The sequence below is a fragment of the Rhamphochromis sp. 'chilingali' genome (genome assembly GCF_963969265.1).
Source record: "Rhamphochromis sp. 'chilingali' genome assembly, chromosome: 7".
In the NCBI taxonomy this organism is placed as follows: Eukaryota; Metazoa; Chordata; class Actinopteri; order Cichliformes; family Cichlidae; genus Rhamphochromis; species Rhamphochromis sp. 'chilingali'.
This window is the reverse complement of record NC_137934.1, coordinates 5,856,384-5,871,903: the sequence shown is the minus strand read 5'-3', so window position 1 is coordinate 5,871,903 and position 15,520 is coordinate 5,856,384. Positions and strand designations below refer to the sequence as shown.

At 41.6% G+C, this 15,520-nt stretch overlaps 2 protein-coding genes across 2 annotated transcripts in view; one reads left to right on the top strand and one right to left on the bottom strand.

Annotated features, from left to right (window-relative positions):
- Positions 1-5,391: 5,391 nt before the first annotated feature.
- Positions 5,392-13,909, bottom strand: creld2 (cysteine-rich with EGF-like domains 2). The gene is made up of 10 exons (XM_080887745.1): positions 13,533-13,909; positions 13,290-13,372; positions 12,957-13,067; positions 12,706-12,797; positions 11,872-12,048; positions 11,022-11,120; positions 6,789-6,872; positions 6,527-6,622; positions 5,884-6,024; positions 5,392-5,729 (listed from the first exon to the last, which is right to left on the bottom strand). Exons 1-10 carry the CDS (start codon positions 13,674-13,676, stop codon positions 5,671-5,673), a joined length of 1,086 nt encoding a protein of 361 aa, XP_080743871.1. The 5' UTR covers positions 13,677-13,909; the 3' UTR covers positions 5,392-5,670.
- Positions 13,910-14,194: 285 nt separating this feature from the next.
- Positions 14,195-15,520, top strand: part of LOC308399669 (bromodomain-containing protein 1-like) — a 31,681-nt gene continuing 30,355 nt past the window's right edge. Inside the window, exon 1 of the mRNA XM_080887030.1 lies at positions 14,195-14,383. Coding sequence (XP_080743156.1) covers positions 14,225-14,383 — 159 coding nt within the window. The 5' untranslated portion in view covers positions 14,195-14,224. The remainder of the gene's footprint in view (positions 14,384-15,520) is intronic.

The following is a 15,520-nucleotide window of genomic DNA, read 5'->3' as shown; positions in this document are numbered from 1 at the left end:
TAGCGCTTTACTAGTCCCTAAGGACCCCAAAGCGCTTTACATATCCAGTCATCCACCCATTCACACACACATTCACACACTGGTGATGGCAAGCTACACACTGGTGATGGCAATCATCAAGGTGAACAAAAAAGGCAAACTTGAAGGGGAGATTAACCAAAGTATATGAAACAAATAAACATATTCAAATGGGAGCTGTTTAAACTGACTGCTAAATATCACTGTGTGCTGGATTGGTATTGTTGTGTAATATGATAGTCTGCTCCCTACAAATAAGTACATACGAGTGAAAACTAAGTTAATTTCAGATTTATATATTTCATATCAGATGAGCTATCCCAGGAGTCTTTCATGTTGCAGTCTAGATCACCAATATACTTTAAACCATTAAACCTTCTCATCTAAAGCCTTTATTTGGTTACAAAAGTGCACACACTTCCCTGTTTGGAGCCTCGGATACAGACTTTATAATAAACTGCCAAACTGGATTTTTGGTCATTTGTGTTTCAAGGGTCATACAGACTGCAAGTCAGTGCGTTATTTCTCTGTTTCACACAGACCAAATTTCTAATTTCCCCCTCCTTCACCTGAAGCAAACAGCTATAGCTAGGCCCCAGCTGCTTCTCTGTAATCTATCCCATGCTTTCACTTCTCTCCAAAGCCTACATTTTATGAAGCATACTAAAGCAGGAGTGCTGGTTTCTTTCACTCAGGCTCATTGCACATCTTTTGAAGGGTCCTCAAAGTGACCAACCAAGCGGCACCTTGAGGAGTCCTGCATCCAGTTTGGGTCAGCCCTGCAGAGTTTCCACTTTGTCAGGCTTAATTGTTGGCGGCTGAGCATCCAGCTGGGTAAAAGGAAGGCAAACCCAACCGCATCAGAGAGGGAACCAAGTTTAAGGAGTGCCTCACATCAGAGGCGGCGCAGACCACTAACAGACAACAAAAACACATGGTGCCACATCTGGCTTCTAGTTAAGCATGCAGTTTCCCTCAGTGTACCTCAGGACTGTGATTATCGCTGTCCCACTGCCTTACAATGGAACAATGAAGATTGTTGTCTAAGGATAGCTTTTAGAAACAGCAGCCCTGCGATCTAACCGCTGATGAATGAGCAGGAGGAGGAGAATCAGAGATGCCAGGAAATAGAGGGCACAGTGTCCTGGCAGGCTAAAACAAAAAAAGAAAAAGAAAAGGCATTTCTGAGTGTAGAAGATCCTGGTGCCATCAGCTTACTGTCAGTGTATTTTCCTGCTCTGCTTGATGCTAGGCTTTCTCGGTAACCCCGTCAGCGTCCTCGCAGTCACCCCGCTACAGCCGGACCATGTGTTTCACAGCTGAGTTTACTGGCAGGAGAAAAAACCACCACAAAGTCGAGAGAAAATTGAGCAGGGTGCCCCTCCAACCACAGAGGATTGGTCCACATGCATGAGTAGACACATAAACACATCTTGATGCACGTTTTAGTTCTTTTTTTTTCTTGCGTGTGTGTGTGGAGACTGACCAGGGATTCACTACACTGCACGAAAATGAAGGCCAGCATCAGGAATAAACAATACCCTCATTTAAACAGCAGACAAGTGGGCGAGTCCTGTGATCAGAAGGCCTGTATCTGAAAGATCACAAGTGCAAAACACTGAAATGTTGCTCCAATCAAAAAAGTGTTTGGAACAGGTGCTCCTGCCACCAGGTACCAGGTAAAAGTTGAGTGTGAGATTCTGCACACTCCTTAATGTCCGGCTTAGTCAGCTGAGACCGAAGAAGTCACTTGGATGAGTGACGAAACGTTTCTCCCACTGAAAAAGATATGGATTTACTTACCTGGATGATTGAGCATGCATCAAGACCTGAAGTGTTATGTATTATCAGAGGCAGGATCACCTTTATTCTTCAACACAGTCTGAACTCTCTTTTTGCATTTCTTTAAGTAGTTGTGAGCAGGCTTCTTGAAGGACATTCTGAGTTCTTTTTGATGTTGTCTGACTTTTGTTCTGTTCTCCATCAAGATGATCACACACTGATTCAATAATGTTGACTTCAGGGCTCTGGGGAGGCCAATCCATGACTGATAGTGGTTCATTTTATGGTTTTCTATGGTTTTACCACATTGGCAGTGTGTTTGACAGCATTGTCACTCTGAAAAATGAAGCCACTGCCAATCAGGTGTTTTCCAGGTATTATTTTTCTGTGTTTAGAATTCTATCAATTTTGACAAATCCCAACACCACAGGCTGAACTGCAGTACCAAACCATCACAAGCCTTCACTGTGCTTTACAGATGGCCATAGACACTGTTCTACATCACTCTGGACCTCCTACATACATACTGGTGACAATTTGGCAGTGACAACAGGTCTTCACTGAGGCAGTGTTCCTCAGTGTTTTCTTCCCTTTCACCGAAACTATTTCTGATGAGGCTTCGGTGAACAGTAGATTTATCAACCGAACTAATGTTCTATTACTGTACTAGTGTACAAACCTTTTCATAGATTCAACTAAAGAAGTGACAAGAAAACAATGATTTTTTGTAACAGGTTGCTAGTAATAAAGTGCCTAGAGACACTTCTTTTAGCTGCTCCCTTTAGGGGTCACCATAGCGATATATCTGCCTCACCTTATCCCCAATATCTTCCTGTATCATGCCAATCCCGCCTCACTACATCGCACGACCTGATATCGTCGTGTTGGTGTTGTTCCCAGATCATCATACTAAATGGTGTTCCAGGATCAACATTGCAAGTGACCAATCAGAATGTTGTGACGTCAGACTTTTGCAACTTCGAGAAAAACCACCGTAAAACAAAAAAAATGTTCCTAAAATTGCGAGAAACCGCCTCTGTTCGCCGATCAACGGACCCTGACCCTAACCCTTTAATAAACGGTAAGCAGAATTGATATTGTCCTTGCAACATTGGAATTTCATAAATGCACGAATAGCTTGGTGCGCAAAAGAATAACGTCACAACAATGTGATTGGTCACTTGCAATGTTGAACCTGGAACAACATTTTCATGATGATCTGGGAACAACACCAACACGATGATATCAGATCATCCCACTACATCCATTAACCTTCTCTGTGGTCTTCCCTTTGCTTGGCATCTCCACCTTCAGCATCCTTTGTCCAACATATCCACTATCTCTCCTCTCATTCCAAACCATCTCATCCTTGTCTATGCAACTTTGTCTCCAAATTGCTCGACCTGAGCTGACCCTCTGATGTACTCATTTCTCATCCTGTCTGTCATGCCCACTCCTAACTAAAACCATAACATCTTCAATTGTGCCACCTCAGTCTTTCAATCTGACCAACATCTCAAAACCATGCATCATAGCAGCTCTCACTACCGTCTTTGTAAATCTGCTATCCTTCAAGCAGTCACCACCCTCCTGGCACTCTCTTACAAAGCCAATCCCTGATATAGTCCCACCCCCAACTCGAATCCATCCATCACTCCTACTGCACACCTTACCACTGTCCTCAAAAATGCCCTGCACTACAGTACTACAGATCCAGAAAGACACAGTGCAACTCGTCACCTCTTCTTAACCTGGAAAACTCTTTCCCATGTCTTCATGGTACAGCTCATCAAAACCTTCTGTAGTCACTACAGCTTTTCAAATCACTCTTGTTCCTGAGACAAGAATGATGCTCACACACCAGTACACTTCTTCTCCATTCCTCAGGTGTCCTCAGACCCTCAACCTAACGTCACTCACTTTGATTTCCAAAGCCCTAAAAACGCAAAGTTCCTGACCATAAGTGAAAAACTAACCAATGGACAAAGAAAACTTTGAAAGACCTTCAGACACCTTTGGAGAGCTATTGCTCAAAGCCACTTTTAAAGTGAGAAGAAGGTCTGGCTCTTTGGAAACAAAATATTTTAAGAAATGATAGGCGGGTTGAGACTTTTGCACAGTATTTAACATGACGTGTAAAACCTACTACAGGAAAGGGTACTAAGAATCTGAAATGAGTCTACAGATGTAATACAAGATAGCCTCAGACCTGTGAAACTTGCTTCTCTGACTTTGTTGAGACACTGATGATTAACTTCCAGGGGAAGTAAAGTGAGCATGAACCACAGAACATTCACAAACTGTGACAACAAGAACCACATTGATAATCGCAGAAAATTATCTCACATTTTGGCATTCAGCTTCAAGAAATACCCCCGACTCCAGAAAGTCAGCAGTCCAAACAGAGTGACTGTGCATCTTAGATAAGTGAAATGAATCCCACTTTGTGCCACAGCCTGATAAGACGGGCGCTGTGAGTGAATCACAAAATCTCTGCTGCGCCACTGCCTCGGAGTGCAATAAATAAGAAAAGCCCTGTGCGTCAGAGAAAAAAAAAAAAAACAGGTGAATTTACAGTGATTACTCATGGTGCCTGGTCACTCTGCATCAGCTCGCCGCGACATGATGATCCCCGCTTGAGCTGGTCTGCGGCTGAGGCGGCGGTGGAAGCATCATAACAAATACAGTGTACATCTCATAACAGCTAAACTCACCTAGATGGGTGTTGTAGCATCAATAATAGGTACACTGACTCATGTATTAGTCAGTACGCTGACTCATACTGGTGCTCTCCTAAAGAAAAAACAGTCTTGCTAGAGCTATAAGTCATGAATTTTAAAGAAGGACAAGTTTGCTCATTTTTTTCCTTCTACTAATTTTCTGCTTTGGCAATTATCTATCTATCTATCTATCTATCTATCTATCTATCTATCTATATATATATATATATATATATATATATATATATATATATGTTTGGTGAACCCCATATTCCTATGCCTCCAGAAAACCCTTATGGTGGAGTTAACAGTAGGCAGAGAGGTGGGCTCTCTGCTGCCTCACTGCTAGATTAGACAGGCCTTTACTTGCCCTTTCTTATGTCTTAGAGGGCCTTGCAGTCAAAACAGCTGACATCATCACAGAGGAAGCTGGGAAGATTTACCGCAAGGTGAGACTTAGGTTAGAAAAATGTGTTTTGATCCCCACAGGGCCAGAGGAAGGGCCTTTCCAAAAAGCATGCCAATCAAGGGTAGGTGATGGTTCGGGTTTGCAAGACCAAGCAGACGTCATGTAGAACCGGGCCGTGTGGTATAAGTGAGGGTTAATGTTGGTGGAAATAAGAATGATGTTGATATTGAATATAATGGACAATACACAGCTGTGATCTGGCCTAGCTTCAAAATATTTATGCGATATCAGGGCAAGAGAAGCACCGTCTAGTCCTGTCCAGATGGTTTAAAGCTGGAGCGTCTTTATTTCATAAGACTATACTGCCATCCTGTGGTAATGCATGATTGCTGCAACATACACAAAAACTCCCAAAGCTGAAAGCGTCCACATTCCGATGACGTCGGTCAGTTTTTGATAAACTTCACATAATGAATCTTTATTGAAACATCGTTGCTTTTTAAAACCATATAAGACAAAGACAACGAGTCTGAGCACACTGGAGAAAAGCAACACCCAGCATGGTGAGAGCGTAAAAGGTGTGTGTTTTTTTTTCTCTGTTAATCATCCTCTGCTGGAAATCGACGTCCTCTCGGCTCTCGTTGTTTCGTTAAGTGCATGTGGTTGACAGTTTTATGACGGAGGGGCTTCGAATGTGCAGCAATGTCAACAGTTTGTTCTTCCTGGTCCCCGTTTGTGACATCAAAGCTCTCCGTGTGGACTCGCGGTTGCCTCAGATGCTTCCGACTCCTCGGCTGTATCTAACATAGGAAAACTTATAGAATTAATCACACTGCAGTCAGTGAAGCACACAAAGTAAACATGTTGCTTAAATAACATCCTCACATCCTACATTACTACTGAAAACTTGTTAGAATGGGTATTGTGCTACCTCATGCCAACACTCATCCTCACCTGGCTGTTGTGTTTGCACACACTCCCCATCTTGCTCCTCGTAGCCTTCAAAGCAGATGCACGTGTAGCTGCCTTGATTGTTGACACACTCCTGGTGCTCTTTTGTGCACACTGGCTCTGACTGCGAACACTCATCCACATCTGGCAAAGATTTAAATAAATACATTAAAAAAAAATAAATAAAAATCGAATATATAGATAAAATGTATAGAGAAGTTTTTCATGGGTGCAACCCAAAAATGCATTATCCTTACAAATGTGACATCAGTTAAGGGGAACTAAAACAGACTTTCCAAGGGTAGAATTAAGAGGTTCTGTCCATCCACAGCAGTCTGGAGCTCACAATATCTTTTTTTATTACAACAATTAAAGACACATAAAGGGAAGATGTAAATATGCAAATATAAAGTGATCTAAAGTTAAGCCTGCATCCTACTGTGATGAGAGACTCATGCTTACAGTATGCACATCAATGACATGTCATAGGGCGAGAGGCAGGGTCCACCCTGGACAGGTCGCCAGCATGGAAGCACTAAGAATTTACTTCTAAGGACTGCTTCTTTTGGCTTCATTTGTATTAAACTCAAAGTGGAGACTGATACTTTAACGTAGTGTCAGAAATCTTTCAAATAGTGAATAATACCTGTGCAGGTTCCCTCTGTGTCTTGGTACCCGCTGGCACAAGCCTGGCAGTTATCGGGACCGGCTCCAGTGCAGCCGGAGCAAACTTTATCACAGGCTTTGAGGAACAAACATACCGAATAAAGTTAGATAGGTCTCACAAAACTGTCAGTAAATGGATAACAATCAGACATTGTAATATGAAACACCTAACAGCGATAAGTTCACTGGAAGCAAATTTCCACACTGCTCCAAAAGCTACTGTTTGGCATATGACCTCTTACCCTTGCAAGAGTAGGAACCTTCTGTGTTGAGGCAGTACTGATCTTCTTTGCATGGAACAGGGTCTTTGGAACACTCATTTACATCTGCAACACATCAGACAGAGAGCCATCAAACAGGCTGGCAACCACACAGCGCTATCTGCTGATCATTCTTTGTGTGCTTTACCACAGAGTGAAAACACAAAAAATGTGAGTGTCTGCAGATTAGATCTCAGGGGCAAAACTGGATGTTAATGGTGGAGGTCAGAGGGGAATGGTTTGACAAAATTAAAACCTTGGCTGGACATAATAAGTATTACCTCTGTGGTTATCAACTTTCCCTGTTAAGCCAGGCGTTTTGATTCAGGCTCTGTGTGTACATATGCTATACTGTATTCCCAAAAAGATAGGAAATTAATTTTGATTGAGTGAATGCAAAATGAATCATACTATATAACTATTTAAAAATGGCAGTTTATAAAACTGTCACGTAGGTTTTCATTTTGACCGACCTGAGTTTTGTTTATAGGAAATGCTTCCTATATAACACTTAGAGGGACTGAACTAGCATTAAATCCACCTATTAATAATGATGAACTGATGATCATCACAGTCAATAGGTAATGCTAAGTCTTCACATGGGTGTGTTTGGGGCAGCCCATCAGTGCCAATATGAAATTGCGATCATATTCAGTATCAGTATTTTCCAAGGTTTTCTGAACATTGTGGATACTGAGGACTTATCATTTTACGACACCAAGTTATGACCCCAACATCTGAATGTTGCCGCAGAAATTGAGACTCGTCAGACCAGGAAACATCTTTCCAAACTCCTAGTTTCCAACTTCTGGTGAGCCGGTGAGAACTCAGATTCCTGTTCTTAGGTCACAGGGGTACACACACGGTGTGGTTTTCTGCTGCTGTAGCCCACCTGCTTCAAACTTCAATGTGTTGTGCGTTCAGAAATGCTCTTATGCATATCTTGGTTATAACAAGCGGGTATTTGAGTTACTGTTGCCTTTCCACTCGCTCAAAGCAGTCTGGCCATTCTCTTCTGAACTTTGGCATTTTCATCAAGAGAACTGCAGCTCACTGGACATTTTCTATGTTTCAGACCGTTCTCTGTAAACCTCAAAGAGTTCTTATATGCATCATATATATGATATAGATCATTATATTTTAATTGTGTTCAAAAACATTTTTCTTCTGGCTTTATCTATTGTGGGTGCAGAATGAGGGTGAAAGCAAAAATGTTTGACTATTACACTGCCTCAAGATTCACCTGTGACCATTCAAAGAGCAGTTGGTGCCCGTCTCCAGGGGAACCTGATCAAATGGACATCAGTCACTCTCCTGACAGTGTCAAGGTCCCGTTTTGGTGGAGGCTTTGCTTACAGAAGGCAACTTTGTTTTGTAACCAAATGCCACAACACAATGTGTGACTATCAAATACAGCAAGAATCACCATGAAACTTTTGTAAACAGGTAAAATGTGACATTTCCATCCTGGAGAAGTTGAAACGCTTGGATCCAGACACTTCCAATGTTGTAAAGTGAGACGGCTTTTTCCTTTGACATTGAGCAATGTATATTCTTAAATTATGAACTCCGGGAATAAAACCCGTTTGACCTATCCCACTTGAGTTCTATGAGAATCATACGTGCTGCCTGCAAACCTGATAACATAATGGTTGTGGACCACTATCAGTGTCCCATCAAAGTCAAAGTTATGGACTTTGGCCTATCATGTCATGTGTCCGCAGTAGTTCCTCGTGTCTGTGCACAGGCTCTTTGGTACAGGCCACCAGAGGATATGCTTCAGATTCCATTTAATTATTGAAACGTGGTCTCTGGGCTAAATAGCTTTGGAGCGTGCTACGAGGCTGCTGCTTTACCCGGGTAATCCGGTTCATCATACACACTCAGGGCCAGCCACCAGGCTATCCTTGAGACTGTCCTTGAGAAAAAGAAGAAAGCTGCAGTGTTCACTGCTGAATATATTTAAAACAAAAGAATAATTTGAATATCAGACAGGACTCACCCACAAGAAACCCGACACTTAAAGCTTAAGTGTCTTGTTGACCTGATTGAAAATGAGAACAGGATGCCACAGTGATCAGCATTTGTTGGTAAGCCTGATTAAACTAATGCTGGACTTGGATGCTAACCGGCGGATCGAACCCTTGGATGTTCTTGGGCATGCCTTCTTTGACCCCAGCCAAAAGGTCAACATTCATTTTCACACCACACATAGCAGCGGTAAATTTCACACCCTGACCTCTTGCAACCCACTACAGGTCCCCAACAGGTGGGTTGGGGACCGCTGACGTATAGGATCTGGTTAAGGCAACTTAACACACACCTCATTTGATTGTAATTACACTAGTGTAGCATTTTAACGAAGTATTGATTATGAAATTGTTCAAATATGATTTTGGTGTTTTTTTCCCCTTTCATTCCATTTCTGTGGTATTTATTCACTTCTGTCATCCTGTATTTAATGTATATAAGATTTAGATGATTCTGATCATAATTAAACCAATCAATCAAGGCTTTATTCGACACGTGCAGGTTGCCCTGCAGTGAAATGGGACACCCCCCCCCGACCTTACACACACACAACACAGACATCACATGGGGATACAGGTCGGAGATCGGTAGCGTTACAGAAAAAACAAACAAAAAAAAAACACTGAAATATACACTACAATGGGAAAGTACAAGAGGGAAAAAAAAAAAAAAAAAAAAGAGAGACCTCTACTCATGCTGGGCTCCTGGGAGGACAGCATAAGAACAGGAAACTAAAAAACTCCTCTGCACAAAAAGCACATACATGTCCGCAGCACAACATTATGGAACACGTGACAAGCCACAGGGTCGGGTGGGGGGTGAGGAGTAATCCGAAGCAAACACAGCAGCCATCCTGCCCAGCGCTACCATTCCAGCGCGGGCTCAGACCCGCCGTGTTCCCAGGAGGGAACAAGCATCGAAGGCGTTTGCAAAGGGAGGGGCGATGAGTGTGTGCATATCAGTGTATATGTATGTGTGTGCGAGACAGTGTCCTTCGCCCTGCTAGGCTAAGCAAACAGTCTTCCAGCCAACCCAGATGGCCTTGCATGGAATGGGAAGGAACAGTCTAAACACAGTCGTTATCAGGGTGTTTTTGTTCGGCTCCAGCCTTGCGACCGCAGCTGGCGCTGAAAGGGTATCCACATGAAGTGATGGTGCTTTTTACTTTAGTGCGAACAGCTCATATGAATTTCAAAGCAATTCTAACAGTCCAACACTGGTCTCTAAATCTCCCGTTGGAGAGCCGTTAGCTTCTCCATGATGTTATCAAACTTGCGCCCTGTAATGTTGTCATTCTTGTGCTCAACCAAACCTACTTATTATGGCGTACGCCCCCATAATTTGTGTACACAGCCAAAAGAGTGTGTGTGAGACACTGGAAAATGTACATAAAGGAACGAATCAAGCAGGGGTTGGCAGAGGTACGGGTGAAGGCGCGTCACCCTGCTTTAAAGTAGACATGAAACACCACGTTTTAGTTTTAGTCTCATTTTTCCACTGAGTTATGATTTTAAACTCTTAATTCTTAAATCCAGGCTAATAGACAATGTTAAACCTATGACAGTTCTTTAAAGTAAGACTCCATGGTGTATAAATTGGCCTTTATACATGTAGCCTTTTAGTCCACTTTTAGCTTGACATGGCCATTAATCTCACTTCATAATATACCCCTCAGACTGCTTCAAGCCTTCAAGAAGGCAAGATTAACTCAAACAAACAACCAAGGTATGCAGAAGAGCATCTCTAAAACAGCAGATCAAACCTCGGAGAAGCAGAAGACCACACCGGGTATTAGCCAAGAACAGAAAACTGAGGCTAAATTGGACGAACCTGTGCTAGCATTCTGACTTGTGCTACTAGCATCAAGTTTTAAAATGAACATAAATGTACTTAAAAATAACATTTTCAAGAATTTACGAGGTCTGGTACTGTTCTGAGTTTAAAATATAACTAACCCGTCCATTATTGGTTGATTTCGCAACAATTTGTGTAGTCAATAAATTGTTATGAAACAGCAAAAAGATCGGAGATTTGCAGGTTTATCCAACCAGTGGTATAATAATCAAAGTTGGAACAATGATGGAACCCAAACAGCAAGAACAATAGCTCAGATGACCTCTTTATCTGAGTACTTTTGTTAAGAGAATGTCATGTAGCATGGAGAGCCAGTACACGTTGTCTTACCTACACAAGTTTCCTGGTCGTCTTCCTCCCAGCCTTCCTTGCACTCATCACAGTCCTGATTGTTTGCTCCAGTGCAGGTCTTGCAAGAGAAGTGACATTCTGCAGAAGTGAAGACCAAATTTCCATCAGTACGTTCATGTTGGTGATGAGTTTCTGGTGCAACAGCAGGTAACTTATTTAGTAGGGGTGGGGGAAAAAAATCGATACTGTGTAGTATCGTGATATTTTGTTTGCTAATAATGTATCGTTACAGGGACAGCAGAAATCGATATTTTGTTACAAAAAAAGTTTTTGTGGACTGATCAGCTCCTTTTTCTGAGCAAGAATCCTGACATTCCTTCACTGTCCAAATGTGTTTAACTTTTTTTTGGCACCAACATGACAGTTTACTTATTTTAATTTAAGACATGTTTTATTTTAATTAAGTTTAAAACTTTTTTATTTAACGTAAAATTATATTTTGTTTTAATTTACTTTCAAATTCTTCAGTTGCTGAATGGGCTACATAGTTTTCATAAATTGCATAGTTCAGAATAGCTATAATTGTACCAGATGGTTGCATTCAGTTAAGTTGGACTAGACTGTAATACAAACCGTTCAGTTTGTCAACAATAAAACTGACTGAAATGAGAGAAAGACTGAGTGTGAGACTTTGATATTAGATAAAATGAATATTGATAAAGTTTACCTTTATGTACAGAATCTGAATATCACAAAATATTAAAAAAAAAATTTTTTTTATATCGTATCGTGCGTTAAGTATTGTGATAATATCGTATCGTGGGATGTATGGTGATCCCCACCTCTATTATTTAGGTAAACTGAGTTTTTTATTATTTATTTTTTTTACCTGTGCACAGAGAAAAGCTGTCGTTCCTCACTTCGTTGAAGTAGCCGTCGATGCAGTCTAGGCAGAACTCGCCCGTATAACCGTGGTGGCAGCTGCACTTCCCGTTTCCCCCACGGGTCCCGTCTCCATCGCACGCACCATTCCCGTGACAGGGTCGCTCAGAACCCCCCACACAGGCTTAAAAATGAAGACAGACAAATTATTTTTGTGCTTTTAAACCAAATTTTACAACTCGCTCTTGGGATCTCTCTTTTTCTGTGCACGGTAGCTTCTGCAGCTTTTTTGGTAGATTTTTTTCTTTTTAAAAAAACAAAAAAAACCAAAAACACTCAATGCCACTGTTTTTCTATACATAGTAATACAGAGACCACTGATGTTTGAACACTATAGTTCAGTAATGGTAATGTTTATGTCAAAAACTCTCACTAAATATAAAAGCATCTTTCTTTAAAGGTCCTGTGGCACAACAAATAGAAGATCGGTAATGTGTGAAATCATAAATTTGTATTACATCCTTTTTCCTCATGTGTTGCACTTCTGTAGGTGGTTGCCAAGTAGTCGTTGTCCATGTTAATTTGGTTTGAAAGGAGGCTCAAATACGGCTGATAAGTTGCAAATATGGCCCCCCACTCTATACTGTCCCTGACTCCTCATCTCACATCTTAGTGAGCCTCATTTTAAAGTGATGTCAGTATAATAAGATGTGTGCCACAGATGCATCGTAAACTGTTTTGTTAAACTGCCTTTAAGATGTCAGGTGTAACATTGCTGATGACACGGGGGGGGGGGGGGGGGATAACTGGAGCACTGGGGGGTGTATCTGTAAATTCTCACCATTGCAGTCGGGTCCAAATGTTCCCTTTGGACAGCACACTTTGATGGTCTCTATGCAGAACCACTTGTGCAGATCGGGATGTTTCGTTTTCCTGTGTTGCAACAGGAAAACAAGGCAGGAAGAGACGAGGTTTAACAGCAGGTTAACAACGCAAACAACCCTGATCAGCATCTGCCAGCCTGCCTGACCATGTGTCCATCACTCATTAGGTCCCCTTTAAAATCCAACCACGTCATTTGCATCAACCCACCTCTTGAACCACCAAGTCTCGAAATGCTCCTCGTGCTCCTCAACCATGTGGTTGCACTCAAAGCTGCTGCTGTCGCACAGCCCCTCCACGATCTCCATCAGCCGAATCTCGCTGGGGTGGAAGGAAAGCAGCAGACGAGACAAGTGCACAAGTTAGTTTGAGATTGTAAACATACATCTCAAAATGTACAAGAAGATTTATATTTGCATGAAAAGAAAAGAAAACAACTTCATTTGATGGAAAGCAGGTCTGGTGAAAAGTAAACAAGTAAACAGCTCAGATCACAGGACCTGTGGCAGGGTGACCTGTAGGCTGGGCTCTTGGCTGTCTCACCTCGTCTCATATTTAGACAATTTCCTCTCCTCCCAGGCTGTGTTTCCTCCTCCAAAGTTCTGGTTTGCTGTTCTCTCGAAGCCCTGACATACAACGCAGACATTTTAATTTTTGAGCCCAGAAATAAGAAGGACCCTGCACTGAGTAAAGGACACCCAGGCATCTTACATTAGACTGACGTATGTTCATGTCAACACAATGAAAAACAACACAAAGGAAGAAGGTCTGCAAACGCTCACTGACCTTGTTGAAGTTCTCGGTGATTTGCCGGCAGGTGTTGCAGGCGCTTTTTAAATCCTTCTTGGCGTCAGTAACTTGACAAAGTAAGACAAGAGTTAAGCAAGACAAAAGGCGCAGCAGCCGCAGCTCTGGACCGGTGGACAGCATCTCAGCAGATCAATTCACACAATTTCATATCAGGAGACGAGCGCTCCAGCCACTAGCACGCAAGCTTTTCACTGATGTTAAAGTGCTGCAGCGGTCGGACACATCTATGCGAGGTGTTCCTAACATTAGATGAAAAATAGCGTTATCTATGCAAAGCGTGACAAAATGGTATTTACATGCCGGTTACATGGGAAAAAAAACAACAACCCTGAAGCGGTTCTAGTTTTCCGCGTCAGCGTCTTAATCGAATTGTGGCTTGTGGTGATTGGCTGTAACCGCCTGTCAATAAAATGGATAACCAATCGTGAGTCGCCACGCGCGGGACAATAGAAAAAAAAAACCCATCCCCACGTGGGAAATTCAGGAAGCTCGCAGGTAAATTCAAAATAATTTTTTTTCATTTTTTTAAAATTAGGTTTCAATAATATTTCTCAAAAGCCCTACTAATAAAAACCCCTCAACGTCTTAGCCAAAGTAAAAGTTGCATCGTTCACTTCCTGTGGCTGCCGGAAGTGAAAAATAGCCTTTTCTCTTTTTTTTCAGCTGTCATGGCTGAAAAGAGGACTGTTTTGGGGCTACCACTGTTGTTTTTATTAGCTTCCGTGGCTCTCTTGCATTTATTTATTTGCCCGTTCACTAAGGTTGAGGAGAGCTTCAACTTACAGGCGGCACACGACCTTCTGTATCACAGACTTGACTTTGACAAGGTAAGCATGCAGCCATTTGATGTGTTAATAAGCTAAGTGGACACAGAAAGCACCCGTGGATGTAAATAAAACATTCGTAATATTCAATTTCCCTTTTTGTCATTTTAAAAAATAGAATACCATTCTTACGGCCCTAAAGATGTTAAATATAAGGTACATTATGAAAAAAAAAAATGTGACAGCTGCGGGTACAGTTTAAATCCTACTTTTGATGTAATGCTACGTCCCAAACATTCTGCTTGCTATTGATGCTTGCTATAAAAATCATACACACCAGTAGTTTGACAGCTATACTGCGGTGTGGACTGTTCCATCGTAAACCTATAGCTACAAGAAAAAAATAAATGTGGTCTTATCCTCACCCATTCACGTCACAATATTAGAAAAATACATTCATTCACAATAAAACAAGAGAACATAACAGGAGCTCTGTTGAAACATGGGGAAAAATATGACCAAAACTGAGGGACAGGGTGGCTGAACATAGGTATACTGTTCCTATTTAACCTGATTTATTGTAAGGCAAAACGCACTACACATAAGCACATCATGGGAGTAACTCGACCCTACTGGGAACTACGAGCTTTGATGCCAGGGTTGGGGATAAAATCAAAGCCTCAAACAAAGAGAGACCTATTGGATTTATGCCATGGAGGCCACCAATAACTGTGGTCCTAATGAGGACTAATATTAGGGTCACTAAATTTTGTAACTGACTAGACTTGACCTACAGTGTTGGCTTTCAGCATTAACATTGCTTTGCAGTTCTTTTCTGCCTTCATTGTAGTGCTCTGATATATCACTATCAAGATTTATAAGAAATTTAAAATTTAAAAAATCCAAAGAAGAGACTGGAGAATCACCTTTCGGAGTATTGATGTTGCATTGCATGTACACCAGAGGGCACTCTGAAGCTAGCCTGGCAAAACCTGTTTGAAATGCCACAAACTCAACAACCAGCTGATCTTGTTATGACAATAAAACATTTTTAAACAGAAATGTCTTATAACCTTCGTAAAGACTCATAAACAACTACACATAAACAGATTTCCCTGACATTTATTATGTTTTGTGTGCCTGAAAGAAAAACAATAAGTTGATATATCGGAATTTTTAAATTACTCAATATCAGTATCT